This window comes from Anomaloglossus baeobatrachus, chromosome 3 (genome assembly GCF_048569485.1).
Source record: "Anomaloglossus baeobatrachus isolate aAnoBae1 chromosome 3, aAnoBae1.hap1, whole genome shotgun sequence".
NCBI classification, from domain to species: domain Eukaryota; kingdom Metazoa; phylum Chordata; class Amphibia; order Anura; family Aromobatidae; genus Anomaloglossus; species Anomaloglossus baeobatrachus.
In genome coordinates, this window is record NC_134355.1 from 368,428,558 (window position 1) to 368,451,665 (window position 23,108).

The 23,108-nt window shown below is 42.6% G+C and overlaps 1 protein-coding gene across 1 annotated transcript in view; it reads right to left on the reverse strand.

Annotated features, from left to right (window-relative positions):
* NT5E (5'-nucleotidase ecto) overlaps nucleotides 1-23,108 on the reverse strand; it is a 164,329-nt gene that overhangs the window by 76,945 nt on the left and 64,276 nt on the right. Inside the window, exons 2-4 of the mRNA XM_075338420.1 lie at nucleotides 10,696-10,918; nucleotides 8,724-8,912; nucleotides 5,897-6,094 (exon numbers count right to left, since the gene is read on the reverse strand). Coding sequence (XP_075194535.1) covers nucleotides 5,897-6,094; nucleotides 8,724-8,912; nucleotides 10,696-10,918 — 610 coding nt within the window. The remainder of the gene's footprint in view (nucleotides 1-5,896; nucleotides 6,095-8,723; nucleotides 8,913-10,695; nucleotides 10,919-23,108) is intronic.

Below are 23,108 nucleotides of genomic sequence, written 5' to 3' on the forward strand. Positions count from 1 at the left end.
TTCCGCACTCTGTCCTCCGAACTCAAGTGGAACAATGACGCCTTGGTAGCTGCCTTCTGGGAAGGGTTATCCGGAAAAATCAAGGATTAACTGGCCGGCCGGGATGTACCTACCACCCTGGAAGAGCTGATCTCTCTGGCTACCCGTATTGATCTCTGCTTCCAAGAGCGTGCCAGAGAAGTCACCCGGGCGAGAAGAACCCCACGCCTTGCACCCACCTTCCAAAGGCCGATGTCACCTCCCTCCACCAGGCCAACTGCTCCGCATGAGGCCATGGAGGTCGATCGCGTCACTGAGTCCAGACTGCGACAGAAGAATCGGAGAATGGCAGGAGAGTGCTTCTACTGCGGAAGTGCCAAACATCTGATTCAGGACTGTCCAGTAAAGCCGGGAAACTTCAGAGCCTAGGGTCCATCGGAAAGGCCACGCTAGGTCATGCCAAGTCCTCTCCTTTTCTCCATGTACCTGTATCCCTGTCCTGCGGTTCCATCCGGTTGTCAGAGCATGCGTTCCTGGATTCAGGCTCTGCCGGAAACTTTATCCAACAATCTGTGGTGGACCTACACCAGATTCCCGTCCGATATCTTGCTACCCCCATCAGTCTTTCTTCCGTGGATGGAAAACCACTTTCCGAACCCATCCGGTACCTTGCCCTACCTGCCATGGACATTATCTGTGCCGTACCTGCTGTGGACGTCACCTGCTGTGAACATCTCCGGTGCCGTTTCCGTGTTCTGCCGGCTGTGGACGTCACAACCTTGCTACACCTGGCCCTACAGAGACTCCTAATACCCGTTCCTGGCTGCTGTACATTTAAGCCTTCTGGGGAGGCGCCACACAGTCCCTGTATAGGGGTTCGCTGCTGGTCGCCTTCTCAGGGGATCCGGTGCACGGTCCAGTGGGTCCACCTCTGGACGCTCACCGCTCCTCGGTGAGCGTAACAAGTAGTCATTAAAATTAGATATAACTAGAAACCTTTAAGTTCAGTACATTTTGGATTTCAGTCAGGCAGACTGAAAGAAAGGCCATAGACACTTCCAACAGAACTGGTTGTGGTGCGTCACGGGTTAAACAGATGGGATTGGAGTTTTCTCCAATTTTGGCTGTCACTGTGGGAGTCTGGCTGTCAATCCCAGCCACAATCCCATGTCCATCATTTTTGGGGCAGAGGGTGAACCAAGTGTATTTGTTGAACAATTAGATTTCATTATCAACAAAATCAATTACCTCTCACAACATGATACAAGTAATACATAGCACAAAATTCTATTTTTTTTAAATAAATATTGATTTTGGGTTGATTATCCTCGTCATCCAAAATGTTCAGCTACAAATACCAATCAGCGAGGATATTTGATCCCACAATAAGCTTGTTTTGTGGCGTTTTCTGAAAAAACAGTAAACTTCTATAGCCCAAGCACCATGACCCTATGTGAACTATTGTTGTGTAAACTGCATGACTGGTATAACGATGTTCACTGTCTTTCTCCTGTAAACCTGTTTTGTAACTCACATAAAAATGTACAACCTTGTTTATATTTCTTTAGCTCTCCTACTGAACTTTGAAACGATGGCCAAAACCCTCCATTATTGTTTGCTTGGCATGCATAGAGCCTGGCAGATTCTAGGAGAATGTTTCCTTCCTGATTAATTATCACTGTAACATTTGGAAGACGAGGACTAATGATTTGTGTTTTTTATGGTTTGTGTTGGGTTTCTTGCTTGTAATGAAAACTAATCATAGTGTAATATTATACATAGTAGATAATTGCATACTTATAACTATGTGACAACAATTCAATGTGACAATGCCCCTCATGCACACGTTACACCCTTAATAAATGGTTTATTGAACTGGACTGACCTTTCCACAGACCAGACCTTCACTCCATCACCAACCTTTGGCATGAATTAGATTGCCGAATGGAAGCCAAACCTCTCCAGCCTGTGCCAGAGCCCAACCTCATTAACATTGCTGAACGGATGTGAATCTCTGAAACATATCCAAACTGCTGGAAAACCTTTCCCGGAGTGTAGACTTTTACAGCAGAAAAGACTAACTCAATACTAAAGACAATGTTTTTTTGAGTGAAATGTTCTGCAAATGCATGGATGTAAACCCACACATTTTTTGGCCATGCAGTTTTTACACTGAAAGTTCTTTAGAGCGCACAAATCACCAGGATTTTCCTATATAAAACTAAAGTTAGTGCTATACTGGCACTATCAGGCTGATTCTATACATACGTTTAGTTGTCAGATTGGGTGTATAGTTTATGAAACACAGGCAAGTAAAGTTACAGAAATGTACTGCCGAATAGCTGATATATGGGTCAGGTTTTGCTATCTATTGCTGTCCCTGTCTGCTACCTGGCCTCTGTAGATTTTAGGCTATATGGGCTACATCTCTAACACACTCCTATCACATAACAGAAATGACTCATACCTGGAAGGAGCCCATACAGTCTAGCATCAACAGAGGCTAGGAAGGCAGACAGGGGCAGGAATAACTAGCAAAACCTGACCCACATATTGGCTATTCGGCAGCTGCTGTCAATCAAAAAGCTGTACATTTCTGTAAATTTACTTGCCTGTATTTCAAAACCTATACACCCTAGCTGACAACTAAAGGTTACACCCTAGCTGACAACTAAAGGTTGGCACACCCTGAGGAAGTTCATGCATGAAACGTACGTTGGGGCGGTAGGATCGGACGGACCTTCTACTTAGTAAGTTTACATTCTTAGTTCCTCTTGCAATACCTTGCTTAATTAATATCTGGTCTCTCACTGAACTACCATTGTTTTGTCTTCTCTTGCACCTTGTGCCGGGCGTATTGCATTAGCCACATTCAGATTCAGTAAAAATATATGACATATAGCACCTTGCACTTTCTATACTTGTGCCGGGCTTATTGCAGCATTCACACTAAAGCCTGCTTTACACGTGTCGATATGTCGTGCGATCGCACCAGCACCATCGTTTGTGCGCACGGGCAATTTGTTGCCCATGCCGCACAAAGTCGTAAACCCCCATCACACGTACTTACCTTCTAAACGAACTTGCTGTGAGCGGTAAACATCCTCTTCCTGAAGGTGGAGGTACGTTTGGCGTCACAGCGACGTCACACAGCAGCCGGCCAATAGAAGCAGAGGGGCGGAGATGAGCGGGACGTAAACATCCCGCCCACCTCTTTCCTTCCGCATTGCCGGCGGCTGCAAGTAAGCATCTGTGTACTACCTCGGGAACAATGAACAACCGGGGGAAACAGAAGGACGTTCGATTTTTAGAAAATGAGCGACGTGTCAACGAGCAACGATAAGGTGAGTATTAATGCTCATTCACAGTCGCACGTAGCTTTTACACGCTACGATATGTCAAACGATGCCGGATGTGCTTCACTAACGACGTGACCCCGACGGCATATCATTAGATATATCGTAGCGTGTAAAGCGGCCTTTAGACTTATCAATTGTATATTATACAGTTAGGTCCAAAAATATTTGGACAGTGACACAAGTTTTGTTATTTTAGCTGTTTACAAAAACATGTTCAGAAATACAATTATATATATATAATATGGGCTGAAAGTGCACACTCCCAGCTGCAATATGAGAGTTTTCACATCCAAATCGGAGAAAGGGTTTAGGAATCATAGCTCTGTAATGCATAGCCTCCTCTTTTTCAAGGGACCAAAAGTAATTGGACAAGGGACTCTAAGGGCTGCAATTAACTCTGAAGGTGTCTCCCTCGTTAACCTGTAATCAATTAAGTAGTTAAAAGGTCTGGGGTTGATTACAGGTGTGTGGTTTTGCATTTGGAAGCTGTTGCTGTGACCAGACAACATGCGGTCTAAGGAACTCTCAATTGAGGGGAAGCAGAACATCCTGAGGCTGAAAAAAAAGAAAAAATCCATCAGAGAGATAGCAGACATGCTTGGAGTAGCATTCAACAGTCGGGTACATTCTGAGAAAAAAGGAATTGACTGGTGAGCTTGGGATCTCAAAAAGGCCTGGGCATCCACGGATGACAACAGTGGTGGAGGATCGCCGCATACTTTCTTTGGTGAAGAAGAACCCGTTCACAACATCAACTGAAGTCCAGAACACTCTCAGTGAAGTAGGTGTATCTGTCTCTAAGTCAACAGTAAAGAGAAGACTCCATGAAAGTAAATACAAAGGGTTCACATCTAGATGCAAACCATTCATCAATTCCAAAAATAGACAGGCCAGAGTTAAATTTGCTGAAAAACACCTCATGAAGCCAGCTCAGTTCTGGAAAAGTATTCTATGGACAGATGAGACAAAGATCAACCTGTACCAGAATGATGGGAAGAAAAAAGTTTGGAGAAGAAAGGGAGCGGCACATGATCCAAGGCACACCACATCCTCTGTAAAACATGGTGGAGGCAACGTGATGGCATGGGCATGCATGGCTTTCAATGGCACTGGGTCACTTGTGTTTATTGATGACATAACAGCAGACAAGAGTAGCCGGATGAATTCTGAAGTGTACCAGGATATACTTTCAGCCCAGATTCAGCCAAATGCCGCAAAGTTGATCGGACGGTGCTTCATAGTACAGATGGACAATGACCCCAACCATACAGCCAAAGCTACCCAGGAGTTCGTGAGTGCAAAAAAGTGGAACATTCTGCAATGGCCAAGTCAATCACCAGATCTTAACCCAATTGAGCATGCATTTCACTTGCTCAAATCCAGACTTAAGACGGAAAGACCCACAAACAAGCAAGACCTGAAGGATGCGGCTGTAAAGGCCTGGCAAAGCATTAAGAAGGAGGAAACCCAGCGTTTGGTGATGTCCATGGGTTCCAGACTTAAGGCAGTGATTGCCTCCAAAGGATTCGCAACAAAATATTAAAAATAAAAATTTTGTTTGGGTTTGGTTTATTTGTCCAATTACTTTTGACCTCCTAAAATGTGGAGTGTTTGTAAAGAAATGTGTACAATTCCTACAATTTCTATCAGATATTTTTGTTCAAACCTTCAAATTAAACGTTACAATCTGCACTTGAATTCTGTTGTAGAGATTTCATTTCAAATCCAATGTGGTGGCATGCAGAGCCCAACTTGCGAAAATTGTGTCACTGTCCAAATATTTCTGGACCTAACTGTACATAGCACCTTGCACTTTGTTCCAGAATTGTTGCATTAGTCATGCTTAGGCTAATTAATTATACATGGTAAATAGCATTTTGCATTGTCTATTGTGATCTCTGTGGCAGCTTTGTGTAATTTTTAACTTTACTTGCTGGCCCCCAATAATTGGGTTTTTATGCAACTCTGGTGCAATGTTTTTGTATTTATGACCTGACACTGTGAGGGACTTGTGCAATTATTACCCATATATTATAATACATTTTTGAGGTGGAATACCCTGTAACATCTATTCTCCCCGTTTCTGGGTTACAATTGGCTATTACTACTTAGCTTTGACATAATATATTCTATATTAACATTTTTATGAAAATAACACTCCGATCTAAAATATAATATTTTTGCACTTGGCACTTTTTTATTTTTGAGATATTTTCTAGATTGGTTTGGTACATTATATTATATTTTGTCATTGTGTACTGATCTGTCCGATCCTCTATACCTGTTCTACCACATTTTATTATTCTGTAAATTTTAATTTTTTGTATAATGCATTAATAAATCTGTATATTTTAGGCCATATACTTTTGGTCAGTGTTATTTGTAACCCCAGTTTTTTTTGTATAGTATCAAATAAATGTTCATGATATTTCTAGGTGTGTAGTTAAAAATAATAATGCAGTTGCACTGTTGACCCAGTTTGACAAGGACAAAGATGACATTCTGAACATGTAGGCTTAGCTAACCTAGCAGAGTTAAAAAACAGATATTTTGCTAACCTTCGGGAATGCTGCTGTTCAATAGAATTGGATTTCCAGAAGAATGTAAAACATTTCCTTGTGCATCAAAAGTGACATTGAAGTAGCCAAGATATTTTCCAAAAGCATATGCTTGAACAACTGGCACAATTCGACCATCGTCAGAATTCACCATAAAGGGATATTTCTCAACAGGTACATCGTTGGAGGGTGGCGTGCCTGCAATAACAGATATTCACCAATATATAAAATAGAATATGATATAAAGATTGAATTTAAAGGGGTATTCTCAAGTTCTTAAATTGTTTTAATTAGTTGCACAGCATGAAAATAAGCAAGTTTTCAATTCACTTTCTTTTTCTGTCTGATGTCATTCACCTGCAATGAGAACTTTTAGCTTTCATAGTGTACAGCTGATTTCAATCGAGCTTGGCAACTATTGCCTGTCTAGACACTGACCAATAGTGCACAGTAGCTACATTCCAGTAGAGGTGTTAACTTCTAACATGTGAGCCCATTGAATTCTATACAGCAGTTATCTGCTCACCTCCCCCCTCTCCCTCTTAGTTCCTGACAAGCTGCTGTTATAAATCTTGCAAAATTATATGTAAATACAGTGATAATAAGGACAGGCAACAAGCAGAAGAGACTTGTTTGGGCTGGAGAACACAAGGAATGGACATTAGACCAGTGGAAATCTGTGCTTTGGTCTGATGAGTCCAAATTTGAGATCTTTGGATCCAACCACCGTGTCTTTGCAGAAAAGGTGAACGGATAGACTCTACATACCTTGTTCCCACTGTGAAGCATGTAGGAAAAAGTGTGATGGTGTGGGGGTGCTTTGCTGGTGACACTGTTGGGGATTTATTCAAAATTGAAGGCATACTGAACCAGCATGGCTACCACAGCATCTTGCAGCGGCATGCCATTCCATCCGGTTTGCGTTCAGTTGGACCATGATTTATTTTTCAACAGGACAATGACCCCAAACACACCTCCACGCTGTGTAAGGGCTATTTGACTAAGCAGGAGAGTGATGGGGTGCTACACCAGATGACCTGGTCTCCACAGTCACCAGACCTGAACCCAAACGAGATGGTTTGGGGTGAGCTGGACCACAGAGTGAAGGCAAAAGGACCAACAAGTGCTAAGCATCTCTGGGAACTCCTTCAAGACTGTTGGAAGACCATTTCCAGTGACTATCTCTTGAAGCTCATCAAGAGAATGCCATGAGTGTGCAAAGCAGTAATCAAAGCAAAAGGTGGCTACTTTGAAGAACCTAGAATATAAGACATATTTTCAGTAGTTTCACACTTTTTTAAGTATTTCATTCCACATGTGTTAATTCATAGTTTTGATGCCTTCAATGTGAATCTACAATTTTTAGAGTCATGAAAATAAAGAAAACTCTTTGAATGAGAAGGTGTGTCCAAACTTTTGGTCTGTACTGTAGCTCTGAGCTGCTAAAGACATAACTTGAGTATACCTTTTTAAATAATAATACAATAAGTATGCTAACCTATCAAATCTATCGTCAACCTTCAAGCGGTCATAAAGTATTATAAAAATATGGTTGCTTTCTTTGAAAAAGTGTCACAGCTATCCTTAAGATATTTGTTCTATTGCTGATGAGCACTATTAACTTTAATGAACCTGATCAATACTACCCATACAACTGATGAATTAGTCTAGAAGAGAATACATATTTTTCTAAATTCGGACAACCCTTTTACATTTTAAATCAGACTTGAAGCCTTGTTTATGCATATTCATTGTCACTATGATCATTTTTTTTTGTTTAAAAGTGACTTTATGTGTAAGATAATTATAGTGATAGAAATGTTCATGCAATGGTTTATAAGAAGTTGGAAAAATTGTAAATGCAGCTTTTGGCTTCAGCCATGCAGCCTTATGAAACGTTTTAGCACTCTGCACCATATTAGTGACCATATGTTTATATATGATAATGTATCCATAGCGGTACCATATACAGTAAGTTTAGTCTACTTTACTATGAATTAGTGTCCTGTATAGGTGGTCTATGTGTCAAAAAGTATTTCACGTTTCATATTCAGTCTTTCTTGTCAGTAAAACAGTTCTTGTACAGTACACACAATAGGTTTCACGTGAATTTATATACACAAGTTCAATCTCCCATCTCTATTGTCTTTTCTGAATAAAAATTGGCATCTGCTAGAGCATGGCTTTTTTTTCCCATATTGTGACATAGGAAATACAGACAATACATCTGTACAAACTTAAAACATGAGATAAAAATGTGGACACCACCTTAGGATAACATTACTGCGATCATATTTTGAAGAGGGATATATAAAAGAAAAAAAAAGGCTACAAAGTGGGCAAAATGAAAAAAATATATATATTTAACATGCTACGCTTTTGATAAAATGCAATAATCAAAAAATACAGTTAGGAAAAAAAAGAAGACAAAAGCTTAAAAAAAAGTGTGACTTTCGACAAGCATCTAACATTTTTTTAAGTTAAGAATAATGCGTATTATTTATTTTAAAACTTCATGTGTGAATCCATCTCAATAAGGAGCAGAATTGGGTGAAAAAAGAAATGTATTGAAATGCAATGTAAATTAAGCTCCTTTACATATAGTACTGCAATGCTAATTTTCATATGGGCAGTGTAGAAAGTTTTAAAAAGCTCATGACCACTAATTTAGAATACAAAACTGTGAGCAGCTGCAAATATCACAAATCCTCAAAGGATTCGGAGGTCTGAATATCTCAGCCCCAACGTAAGAAATATAATAGGAGTGGAAGATTAGTCCATCCTACGGTTGTAAGAGCCGTTCATGTTACTGAGTATTAGTACTGACCTGTATAAAGAAATGTATGTGAATGAGCGCCCACCACTACATCCACTCCTTTTACTTTCTGAGCAATGAGCTTATCAGTTTCGAAGCCAGAGTGTCCCAGTGCTATAACCTTATTTACACCAAGAGTTACTACTTTATTAACCTGAGTTTGTAACACCTCAATTTCATCTCCAAATTCCAGATATGGACCTGGAAAACAAAATTTATGAATAAATCAGTAAAATTGATATGATGAAGTTTCCTAGACCTTTTGTTTCTGTAATCAGAGATCATACCAAGCAGAGGTGGATTATAATGAGGGCAACATGGACTACTGCCCAGGGCCCGAATGCCCTCATTATAAGTACAACATAAGACCGGTGGAGTTGTAAAGGAGATGCCGACTCCCTTCTTCCAACATTCAAATGTAATAATCACGTTTTATAGAAGTGAAAACATTTCAACACTTGAGCGTAACAAGAGGGGCAGAGAAGAGGAGCTCCTGTGAGCTCCAACGTGTAGTGGCGTGATGACATCTGATGATACTAACCTTATCCTACTGCTGCTGGCGCCGGGTCCCTGGAGGATGTAGAGAAGGTGGTGAAGTAAATGCTCCATCAAGGAGCTGGAGAGTTAATGTGCTGTACTTTCTAAAGCTTCAATAGGAGGAAAATAGCTTTGTAAGGCCTGTAACGTTGTGAGCGAGAGAAATATTTTTTATTTAATTTTAATTTTCGTGTAGGGTTGTAATTAGAACCTCTGCTATAGTGCCCAATTTCTATGTACACCCCCAGGCCCTGTCCCAGCTTCAATTAATAGAAGATAGAGCTGAGCAACAGTGTTTCCGTAATTCCCATAAGAATGAATGGGAGTGAGTTCCTGACACGGCGTAGTTAAGCCGCTTTACATGATCCTTTAAATGTCAAACAACCCCTTTAAAGCCATAAAAAATTGTGTTTTTGCTAACTTTTTAATGCAGAAAATCAGATATGCTTTAGGGTATTGTCAGGAGGTATGTATACAGGGACGGTTAGGCAGGAATTACTAATATGCACCCAGAACTGCCCGTGGTTCTGGGTGCATATTGCACCTGACAGGTTCCCTTTAAGCATTAGAGAGACCTACTATTATGTATTTGACTGCCTTTCTACTGCTGTGATTCTTAACTATGTTGTCTAGTTTAAAAATGTTGGTGTTACTGAGCCTTTCTGAATCCATCATGCCGCTGCCTCAGTCTTTGTTGATTGGCTACAGCGGTGATGTTATGTGTACAGTGCTTGTAACTACTGCAGCCAAGCACTGGGCTCAGCAGCTTGTGTCTTTTACATCAGCATCAGTCCAGTAATTGGCTGCAGCAATAATGTGCACTGTAGACTTGACATTAGCATTGCAGCCTATCCATAAAGACCTGAGTAGTGATAGAGCGGCAATGTCAAGGAGGATGATAGATCAGGATCCCTATGGCCATATACGCAACTCCTCCAAAATGGTACCTGACAGGAAATTCATGATACTGGGACCACAGGCAGAATGAATCAGACACTGGCTGTGCTATTACAGCCATGTATGTTTTACTCTGACACGCTGAGGCGTTTCAGAGAAAACATAATTTAAAAAGCTAGCCAGAGACTGTGTCTTGGATGACTAGTCCCCAGTGATTTCTCCTTACCCCACTTTCCTACATGACAGGTCTCTTCTTATGTGTGTCTAGGGAAGGGCATGATGTAGAAGCCACATGGGATCGGCCTTGGATTAGACATCTGATACTCATAATCCCAGACTGGTATTTCAGAGTATGGTATCTCTGAAATGCCACAGTAAAAACATAGCCGGCATCTGATCCATACTGCCCGTGGTTAGAACAGCATGAATCTCCCGTCAGGTTATCTTTAATGGATAATGATACAGTGCTTCCTTATAGCATATTACTTATTTGCAAGTGTTCATTTTAATACACATTAGTCACACAAGGTATAGGGATGTGTTCACGTACCTGGATCAGATAATACTGGGGTTTCTTTTGTGGTGTATCCAATTATTGCAATTTTTTCACCCCCAACATCCAAAATCTTATATGGTTGAATATATCCACTGATATTAGAGGCAATGCTTGGGTCAAATTTAATATTGGCACTTAAAACAGGAAACTTTACATTCATTAGGAATGGGCTCACAAGACCAGATACTTTGTTGTCAAATTCATGATTTCCTAGGGACTAAACAGAGAGAATGAAATTAATATTGTTGTCAAGTGAAAAAAATGAAAACATACTACCCAACATATTACTAATTACATAGTTTAAGGTACAAGAACAATATAGTACGGTCAGTGATGTTATATAAATACACTACAGTACAAATGTTTAGGGTCACTTAGATATTTCCTTATTTTTGAAAGAAAAGCCCATTTTTTTCAATAAAGATAACATTAAATTAAACAGATATACATTCTATACATTGTTAATGTGGTAAATTACTATTCTAGCTGCAAACGTCTGGATTTTAATGCAATATCTACATAAGTGTATAAAGGCCCATTTCCAACAACCACCACTCCAGTGTTCTAATAGTACATTGTGTTTGCTAACTGTGTTAGAAGGCTAATGGATTTTTAGAAATCCCTTGAAAACCCTTGTGCAAGTTTGTTAGCACAACTGAAAACAGTTTTGCTGATTAGAGAAGCTAAAAAACTAACCTTCATTTGAGCTAGTTGAGAATCTGGAGCATTACATTTGTTGGTTCCATTAAACTCTCAAAATGGCCAGAAAAAGAGAACTTTCATGTGAAACTCGACAGTCTACGTTTGTTCTTAGAAATGAAGGATATTCAATGCGAGAAATTGTCAAGAAACTGAAGATTTCCTACAACGGTGTGTACTACTCCCTTCAGAGGAGAGCACAAACAGGCTCTAACCAGAGTAGAAAGAGATGTGAGAGGCCCCGCTGCACAACTGAGCAACAAGACAAGTACAATAGAGTCTCTAGTTTGAGAAATCGATGCCTCACAGGTCGTGAACTGGCAACTTCATTATATAGTACCCGCAAAATGCCAGTGTCAATGTCTACAGTGGAGAGGCGACTCCGGGATGCTGGCCTTCAGTGCAGAGTGGCAAAGAATAAGCCATTTCTGAGACTGGTTAATAAAAGGAAAAGATTAATATGGGCAAAAGAACACAGACATTGGACAGAGGAAGATTGGAAAAAAGTGTTATGGACAGACGAATCGAAGTTTGAGGTGTTTGGATCACACAGAAGAACATTTGTGAGACGCAGAACAACTGAAAAGATGCAGGAAGAGTGCCTAACGCCATCTGTCAAGCATAGTGGAGGTAATGTGATGGTCTGGGGTTGCTTTGGTGCTGGTAAAGTTGGAGATTTATACAAGGTAAAAGGGATTTTGAATAAGGAAAGCTATCACTCCATTTTGCAACGCCATGCCATTCCCTGTGGACAGCGCTTGATTGGAGCCAATTTCATCCTACAATAGGACAATGACCCAAAGCACACCTCCAAATAATGCATGAACTATTTAGGGAAGAAGCAAGCAGCTGGTATTCTATTTGTAATGGAGTGGCCAGCCCAGTCACCAGATCTTAACCCATTGAGCTGTTGTGGGAGCAGTTTGACCATATGGTACGCAAAAAGTGCCCATCAAGCCAATCCAACTTGTGGGAGAGGCTTTTGGAAGCATGGGGTGAAATATCTCCAGATTACCTCAGCAAATTAACAGCTAGAATGCCAAAGGTCTGAAAAGCTGGAATTGCTGCAAAGGAGCATTCTGTGATGAAAGCAAAGTTTGAAGAAGAAAATTATTATTTCAAGTTAAAATCATTATTTCTAACCAAGTCAATCTCTGGACTATATTTTCTATTCATTATGCCACTCATTTCATCAATAAAAGTATGATCTTTCATGGAAAAGACAAAATTGTCTGTATGACCCCAAACTTTTGCTAGTGTATATCTAATATATAAAGCTGAATGTGTGTATGTATGTATGTGTGTGTGTGTGTGTATGTGTGTATGTCCGGGATTGGCATCTGCACCGTCGCAGCTACAGCCACAAAATTTTGCACACTCACACTTCTAGACCCCGAGAGCGTCATAGGCTATGTTTTGAGGGGAAATTTTAACCCCGCGCTTTACAGTTATTCACCAAAAAACCTGCCTCCATTAAAGCAAATGGAGCTGGGAGCCACAGTGCAGCCAGAACTTCAGAAGAATGCACAGCCACGCCCTTAAATGGAATGTTGGCGTGTCACAATGCAGCCAGAGAAAGAGACAGACACAGACAGGGAAAGAGGCAGACACAGACAGGGTAAGAAACAGACATAGACAGGGTAAGAGACAGACACAAAGAGACAGACAGACAAAGAGACAGACTGACAGGGAAAGACACAGACAGGGAAAGAGAGGGAAAGAGAGACAGGTTAAGAGACAGACACAGACAGGTAAAGAGACAGACACAGACAAAGAGACAGAGACAGACACAGGGAAACAGACAGTCAGGGAAAGAGAGGGAAAGAGACAGACAGGGTAAGAGACAGACAAAGACATGGAAAGAGACAGACAAAGAGACAGATACAGGGAAAGAGACAGAGGGAAAGAGACAGACAGGGAGAGAGAGGGAAAGTTACAGACAGGGAAAGAGACAGACAGGGAAAGAGACAGACAGGGAAAGTGACAGAGATAGATAGACAGACAGGGAAAGAGATAGATAGACAGGGAAAGAGATTGAGACAGACGGAGAAAGAGACAGAGTGTAATACTTATATATGTTCTGAGGATTTCGATAGCGTAGGGCAATGACAATCAGAGACGAGCTCTTGGTACAAGATATTTTATAATATGTAACCACGGTAGATACACAACGGAAAACACAGCGGTACAAATACACAAATACCTTCCCGAAACGGAGCGAAGGGAATTCCCGGGGCCACGCACCGGACTCCCCCAGGGAGACCACCAGAGCGAAACCCTATACAGGGACTGTCAGGCAATCACCCCGGAAGGCCTAAATGCGCAGCAGCCGGGACACAAGGGGCAAGCGGTAAAAGTCCAGGAGTGTCCGTACGGGATGATTGTCCAGAGTGGTTACGAACCAGAGAGAACCGGGCAGAGTGCTGACCGAAGATGGCAGAAGGAATCCGGGCACAGCTTTGAGAAACCGGGTAAGGTCCAGAGTCGGTCGGTCGGTAGTCTTTAGGAGGATCCAAAGGTAATCAGGATTAGCAGCAGCAAAGCAGGAGCACACAGCAAGCAGTATACTCAGGCACTGGACTAGGCTTAGAGGCGGCCTTTTAAGCAGCTGGACAGGAAGTAGGGCAACAGAACAGTAAACTCCATGTTAACCGAGGGCAAGCTCATTCAAAAGAGAACTGGAAAACCTGGAAACCTGACACAGAGACTGTCAGAGACATACATGGAAAGAGACAGACAGACAAAGAGATAGAGAGAGACAGACAATATAATTACATTTACATCTATTTGTTTTGTGGTTTTTGTGTACAGAATACATTTTTGTTAATACATTCTATTTTGTTAACAGCAGTTATTAACCCGGGCGAAGCCAGGTAGTACAGCTAATCTGTATATAAATGCACATCCATACAGGACTGTGCAAAAATTTTAGCTAGGTGTTGAAAAAATGTTAGTAAGAATTCTTTAAAACAAATAGAAGTGTTAATGGTTTAATTTTATCAATTAAACTAATGTGAAGTGAATGAATAACAGATACATTTAAATCAAATTGATATTTAGTGTGACCAGTGGCCTTCATAACAGCGTAAAAGCATAAATTCTACTAGGTACACTTTCACACCAGGAGTAAAACCCGACGGAAGGGTTCCTCCAAATACCTTAGAGATATGACCACAGATCTGTGAATGTAGGCTTGCACAAATCCTTCTGTCACTTCATGTAATCACAGTCAGAATTGATGATGTTGATTTTATTTAGGATTGTTGCTTATACATTTATTTAACCCCTTAATGATCCATGACTAGCTATATATGTTTTCAGTAGTCTCCCTGACTTTGATGCAGACTTGCACGTCGAGCCCGCATGTTTCTTTGCACATATCGGCAGATTACTTATCAACTTAAATGCTGGTTTCTTAGTAATGCATGAATTTACTGGACACGCAACGGTATTGCTGGACTCATCTTTGAAAGACCTATATATAGTTTGGTGAGTGATGCTGCTGACATTTTCCCAATAAAAAAAGTATGTAAGTGTACCTAAAAGAATAGATGCTTTGATATTGTTTTTAAGGCAAAGGGCGATCACACCAAATGTTGATATGATTTGGATTTCTCTATTACTCATTCACTTTGCATTTTGATAATTATAATTTATAACAAACCATTAACACTTCTACTTTTGAAAGCATTCATACTTTATAGCATTTTTCCTAACCTTTTTCATAGTACTGTATATAAAAATGCAGTATAAATACATACAAGTGCATCTCAATAAATTAGAACATCATCAAAAGGTTAATTTATTTCAGTAATTCAATACAAAAAGTGAAACATATATTATATAGAGTCATTACACACAGAGTGATCTATTTCACGTGTTTATTTCTGTTAATGTTGATAATTATGGATTACAGCCAATGAAAACCCAAAATTTATTATCTCAGAAAATTAGAATAATTATCACAAAACACCTTGAAAGGCTTCCTAATCATTCAAAATGGTCTCTTAGTCTGGTTCAGTAGGCTACACAATCATGCAGAAGACTGCTGACTTGACAGATGTCCAGAAGGTAGTCATTCACACACTCCACAAGGAAAGTAAGCCATACAAGGTCATTGCTAAAGAAGCTGGCTTCACAGAGTACTGTATCCAAGCATATTATTGGAAAGTTGAGTGGAAACAAAAAGTGTGGTAGAAAAAGGTGCACAAGCAACCGGGATAACCGCTGCCTTGATAGGATTGTTAAGAAAAGGCCATTCAAAATTTGGGAGAGACTCAGAAGGAGTGAACTGCTGCTGGAGTCAGTTCTTCAAGGGCCACCACACACTGATGTATCCAGGAGATGTGCTACAAATGTCGCTTTCCATGTGTCAAGCCACTCATGACCAATAGACAACGCCAGAAGCGCCTTACCTGGGCCAAAGAGAAAAAGAACTGGACTGTTGCTCAGTGGTCCAAGCTGCTGTTTTCAGATTAAAGTAAATTTTGCATTTCATTTGGAAATCAAGATTCCAGAGTCTGGAGGAAAAGTTGAGAGGCCACAATCCAAGCTGCTTGAGGTCTAGTGTGAAGTTTCCACAATCAGTGATGGTTTGGGGAGCCATGTCATCTGCTGGTGTAGGTCCACTGTGTTTTATCAAGACCAAAGTCAGCGCAGCCATCTACCAGGAAATTTTAGAGCACTTCATGCTTCCCTCTGCCGACAAGCTTTTTGTAGATGGAAATTTCATTTTCCAGCAGGACTTGGCACCTCTTCACACTGCCAAAAGTACCAATACCTGGTTTAATAACCACAGTATCACTGTGCTTGATTGGCCAGCAAACTCGCTTCACCTAAACTCTTTAGAGGATGTATGGGGTATTGTCAAGAGGAAGATGAGAGACACCGGACGCAACAATGCAGACGAGCAGAAGGCTGCTATCAAAGCGACCTAGGCTTCCATAACTCCTCAGCAGTGCCACAGGCTAATCACCTCCATACCATGCAGCATTGATGCAGTAATTCATGCAAAAGGAGCCCTGACCAAGTATTGAGTGCATTTACTGTACAGACTCTTCAGTAAGGCAAAATTTCTGAGTTTAAAATAATTTTTTCAGTTGGTCTTATATAATCAAATTTTCTGAGATAATGAATTTTGGGTTTTCATTGGCTGTAAGCCATATTCATCAACATTAACAGAAATAAACACATGAAATAGATCCCTCTGTGTGTAATGACTCTATATAATATATGTGTTTCCCTTTTTGTATTGAATAACTGAAATAAAATAACTTTTTGCTGATATTCTAATTTATCGAGATGCTCCTGTATATGTATTTAGGAGCTTCACCTTATGCATCTGGATATAGCTGGTAGTCATATTAAATTATTCTCTTAAACACTGTTTTTGCAAATTCCCCACTAAAGGCTTCTTTACATGTAGTGGTTTTGATGCATTTTTGTCTGTGCATTTTTTGTTTTACAGGAACAGAAATATGACAGATTTCTAAAATCTCCTTCACAGTGGGTTTTTGTTATCTTTGCCTTTTTTTAATATAGTTTTTTTAATATAGCTGCAAGTATTTTTACTACAGTTTTTCCCTATTGAGCTCAAAATGGCTTAGTATCAAAATTACATATTTCTTGCAATTTTCTGTCTAAAGCCTTAAGGGTGCTTTACACGCTGCGACATCGCTAATGGTATATCGTCGGGGTCACGTCGTTAGTCAGAGGTGTATCTAGGCTTTCCAGCACCCGGGGCAAGAATTCAGTTTGGCGCCCCCCCCCACCAAGCAATTTCGGTGGTCGTCAAGTGACCAGTCACTCATATATGATTTGCATACACAGTCATGTGGTAACGAGCTTCTCTTAATAATTCTCTCAATGTTCAATGAGAAACGTATGAAGAAAAGCTAATTGTAACATTCAAGTATGAAAATCGCATGAGTGGAGTGGCCATGTGATGACCAGCGAGCAGAGCTGAATTGTGACAGTGGGTATATTACATGCTGTTAGAACTGAGGATACTACACTACTTAATTTTGTAATTAAAGGGATTGTCCAGATTAGAGATGAAAGTCTGCAGTGAACCTATTCGTGACTTCAGGCTTTTGAATTCTGCTCTGCACATTTTTAGGATTCTCCGGTGCCAGTGACGAGAATGGACGATCATGTGAGCACAAGTATGAGATTTGTAGACTTCTGCCCACATTCTGGTTTGATGTGTCCAGCCTCAGTCAATTCATTTTCATTGAGCATGTCTGTTCAGCACGTGACCACATCTATGTAAATCGCATACTTGCAGCTTCGTAAGCTCCCACTGTCACTGCCGGCATCAGAGAATCCTGACAGCGGGCAGTGTGCGCACTGTGAGAATTCAGAAGTCTGCAGTCACATAGAGTGACACAAGGAGTGACTGCAGATTCATCACAAACTTAGACAACCCCTTTAATGCTCCTAACAACATAAATAAAAACATAGTAACCCTTAACTTATCAGACGGCACAAGACTTTATTAAAGAGATTGTCCACTACTTTAAAACTGAAGGCCTTTCCTTAGGATAGATCCCCAATGTCTGATTGGTCAGGATCCGGCACGTGGCACCTCCGCCAATCGCCTGTTCTAAGTGCCGTGCCGGTGGTGGCAGGTGGCCGGAAGTGCTCAATTCTGGATCTGCTCAGTCTTCAGATAGTGGCAGCAGGTTCCTATTAAAATCAATGAGGTGGATGTGCAGTACACGGCCGCGGACACTATCAAACGACGAAGCAGATCCAGAAATAAGCATTTCCGTCCACCTGCACCAATAACAGGTGATCAGTGGGGGTCCCATTGCGCTCACATCAGAAGCAATGCGCAAGTGGGACCAAGGCCTAATAATGGGACCTAGTATCACAAATAAACATTTACATTCAGGTACCTTATAGATGATGTTGCCTCTGAGTCGTTTCTTTCTATTCACCTTGTCCTGACGCCATGATGACTTTTCCCATTCACATCTCATCTCTGCAGATTTCCATCTTCTCCGGTCTTCTATTAATACAAACATTTCCATAGTTCCTACTAAAGGATGTCAAAAGACATTATAGACTACTCCAAAAGGACTACATGAACAGCAAAGAAAAATGGAGTTTCCAAGTCAATAAAAATTCTCCGGTCTTCTGCAGCACATCCCATCACGATGCCCCTAAAATAGCAGAATAATTATAATACTTCTATTTAAAAATATCTGCCCTACACTGTGCCACCTCACTGTGTTCTCTGCACAAAATATGACCCACACTGTCCCTCTTATGGTACATGCCCTCCACACTCCCTCTCCTTTCCACACTACTCTTCACACTGTCCTCTCACTGTATCGCCCTATACTGCCCAGTCTTTATACTGTGCCCTCTCATCCCACCCCCTCCTCGCTATGGCCTCACACTGTCCTCCTATTCTGCCCCCTCTCCATACCACGTCCCTCCACTACCCAGTCTCTATTCTGTGCCCCCTCACATTTTTCTCACCCCTTACTGTCTTCCTCACTACCTCCTGCTGTCCATATACTTTTCCACCTCACTCCCCATCCTGCCCACTTGCTCCTCATACCATGTCACGCTTTATTCTGTGTCCTCAAATCTATTTTCCATTTGCTCCCCATACCATGTCTGTATACGTCACCCCTCCCTCTCCCCATACATCCACCCGCATGCTCCCTCTCCCCACACATCCCCCCGCATCCTCCCTCTCCCCATACATCCCCCCGCATCCTCCCTCTCCCCATACATCATCCCCACCCTCCCTCTCCCCATACATCATCCCTACCCTTCCTCTTCCCATACATAACTCTGCATCTTCCCTCTCCCCATACATCACCCATCATCATTTGTCTCCCCATACATCACCCCTCATCATTTCTCTCTCCATACATCACCCATCATCATTTCTCTCTCCATACATCACCCCTCATTATTTCTCTCCCCATACATCACCCCTCATCATTTTCTCTCCCCATACATAATCCCTCATCCTTTCTCTCCTCATACATAATCCCTCATCATTTCTCTCCCCATACATCACCTCTCATCATTTCTCTCCCCATACATCACCTCTCATCATTTCTCTCCCCATACATCACCCCTCATCATTTCTCTCCCTATACATCACCCCTGATCATTTCTCTCCCCATACATCACCCCTCATCATTTCTCTCCCCATACATAATCCCTCATCAATTCTCTCCCCATACATAATCCCTCATCATTTCTCTCCCCATACATAATCCCTCATCATTTCTCTCCCCATACATCACCCCTCATCATTTCTCTCCCCATACTGTGCCCAAAGATGCTTCCCCCTCCATAACCTCTCTTCCCACCATACTGTCAAAAGATCCTTCCCCCTCACCCCTACTGAGTCTATAGCTACTGCTCCCTTCCCAACCTCTCTCCTCCATACTGTCTTTAGATATTGCCCCCTCCCCAACCTCTATCTCCTCATAATATGTCTACTGATAGTTCCCTCTCTCCACCCTCTGTCCCCCCATTCCGTGTGCATAGATAACTCCCCTTTCACCCCATAATGTTCCTCCGTCCGTGCCTTCAGCTCCACACAGGAGCACTTATCAGCGCTCTCCGCTGCTTCTGCGCTGTGGCCCTGACTTCCAGGTCAGCAGTTTAATCAGCTGACCTGATCACATGACAGCCATCGCTCTGAAGTCAGCGCCGGCGTCACCACTCCAGTTGTCCTCGCGTCTGACAGATACAAGGACAATTGAGCAGTGGGAGCCGCGCGCTGCAGCTTCTATGAGAGCGTCTGTCAGTGTGACAGAGAATGGCGGCTCCCACTGCAGAGCGGCAACCGCAGCCTCTGGGGAGACATTCACAGCGCTGCATCGGGCAGCCCAACAGCGCCCACCTCACAGTTGCGCCCGGGGCAGATGCCCTGCCAGCCCCCCCCCCCCTGGATACGCCCCTGCGTTAGGCCCTGTGTGCACTAGAAAATGGAATTTTCTTAAGAAAATTCCGCAAGCACTAAAAAAATTACCGCACCCGCGGTAAAAAAACGCAAAAAATCCGCACCGAAATCCGCATGCGGTATGTTGTGTATTGTTGTGGATTTGGTGCGGATTTGGTGCGGAATTGCCGCAGGTTGTTCCCTGCAGAATTTCACAGTTCTCCCCGCTCCTGCTGTCTGTGGTGCTGAAGTCTCTGGCTGTGATTTTGTCCTGCGCAGCTGCCTCCGGCGCTTTGCTGTTTGCAGGTCAGCTGTGTACTGCATAACTGCATATGCATGAGCCAGGCCGGTTCATGCATATGCAGTTATGCAGTGCACAGCTGACCCGCAAACAGCAGAGCGTCGGAGGCAGCCGCGCGGGACAAAAGCACGGCCCGGAGACTTCAGCACCACGGACAGCAGGAGAGCAGTATCCGGAGGCAGCCTCGTAGGAGAAGGTGAGTATAAGATCAGCGGTGACTTTAGTCAGCCGATGTGCAGTGACAGCGGGAGTCCTCCACCTGGAGTCCTCCACCTGTCACTGCAAAGCACATCAATGAAGTCACCGCTGATCCCGGCGGCTCACTTAACTTGCGTCCTGACCCTCACAGTGACCAGTCATGGTCTATAAGGAATAACGTTTGGAACACCATTCTAAGTCTGAACTGGGTGCAAAAACCTAAAAAAACATCACTATGGGGAGATAAGGTATGCACACCAGTGACTATGTAAGGGGAATACATGAAATAGCAGAAACTGCTGTGTGAATACTGACTTGAAAAATCCAATAGCTATATGTAAGAGTGAAAATGTGAAAAATGGAATCTGCATTACTGCCATGAACATATGAATCAAGAGAAATTTAGCTACTGAATTGATCAATGCAATAGAGCCCCAACACTACGCCAAAGTATTTCTCTTAGAGAAATACTTTGGCGTAGTGTTGGGGCTCTATTGCATTGATCAATTCAGTAGCTAAATTTCTCTTGATTCATATGTTCATGGCAGTAATGCAGATTCCATTTTTCACATTTTCACTCTTACATATAGCTATTGGATTTTTCAAGTCAGTATTCACACAGCAGTTTCTGCTATTTCATGTATTCCCCTTACATAGTCACTGGTGTGCATACCTTATCTCCCCACAGTCATGGTCTATGGCGCTCACTGTGAGTGCCAGGTGTAGCAGAGCTGGAAGCGTCGTGGGACATCTTGTGGATTACGTCGGACCTGGAGGGCTGTTATTAGGGGTTAATAAAGGGGGGGAAAGAGGGGGCTTTTTTGTCTTTTATTTCAAATAAAGGATTTTTGGGGTGTTTGTGCTTATTTACTTTCACTTAAAGTTTAGTGATGAGGGGGTGTCATATAGACACTTGCCATCACTAAACTAGGACTTAGTGGCAGCTTTGGGCTGCTGCTATTAACTCCTTCATTACCCCGATTGCCACCACATCATGGCAACGGGAAGAGCTGTGAAAAGTCTGGGACTGTCGCATCTAATGGATGCGGCAATTCCGGGCGGCTGCTGGCTGATATTTTTAGGCTGGGGGGCTCCCCATAATGTGGGGCTCCCCAGCCTGAGAATACCAGCCCACAACTGTGAGGCTTTATCCTGGTTCATTATCAAAATTGGGGGGGACCGCACGCCGTTTTTTTAAAAATATTTATTTATTTATTTTACTGTACGCTATAAACCCGCCCACCGGCGGCTGTGATTGGTTGCACTGAGACAGCTGTTACTCAGCATGGGGATGTGTCTGCCTGCGACCAATCACAGCCACCGGTGAGCAGGGAAGGAGTGAATACGAGATGGAATAATGAGCTGGCTCTGGAAGATGAAAGAGCCACCACGGGAGCAGTTTGACAGCCGACTGGTCATCGGTCAGTATGAAGCGCTTGCTCCTACCCCTTTGGGCCAGATTCTGTTAAACTTTATATGGGTAGCAGCATCTGGCTAGATACCGGGGATCAATCCTCCACCGACCCAGAGTCAGCGGGTGATTGATCTGTCAGCCCTCGAAACCACAGGGACCTGCGGAAAAGAATTGACATGCAATTGTTTTTGCTGCGGGAATCCCGAAGCAAAACATGCAGCTGTCAAAATCCGCCTAGTGAGTACAGCATTTTTGTTCCCATAGGATTTGCTGGTGAATCACTGCAGAGATGTTATGAACATTTTCTGCAGCGAAACATGCAGCAAATCCGCAGGAAATCCTCGGTAAAAACCGCCAAGTGCGCACAGGGCCTTAGTGACGCACATACGGCGCCGTTAGCGACATCGCAGCGTGTGACACCAATGAGCGACGATGAACGAGCGCAAAAACATGAAAAATTGTTGCTTGTTGACATGTCGTTCATTTCCTTAATATCGTTGCTGCAGCAGGTACGATGTTGTTCGTCATTCTTGCGGCAGCACACATCGCTATGTGTGACACCGCAGGAACGACGATCATCTCCTTACCTACGTCCACCGGCAATGAGAAAGGAAGGAGGTGGGCGGCATGTTCCGGCCGCTCATCTCCGCCCCTCCTCTGCTATTGGACGGCCGTTCTGTAACGTCGCTGTGATGCCGCACGACCCGCCCCCTTGAAAGAGGGATTGTTCGGCGAGCACAGCGACGTCGCAGAACAGGTATGTGCGTGTGACGCTGCCATAGCGATAATGTTCACTACGGCAGCGATCACCAAATGTCGCACCAACGACGGGGGCGGGTGCTAACACCCGCGGCATCGCTAGCAATGTCACAGCGTGT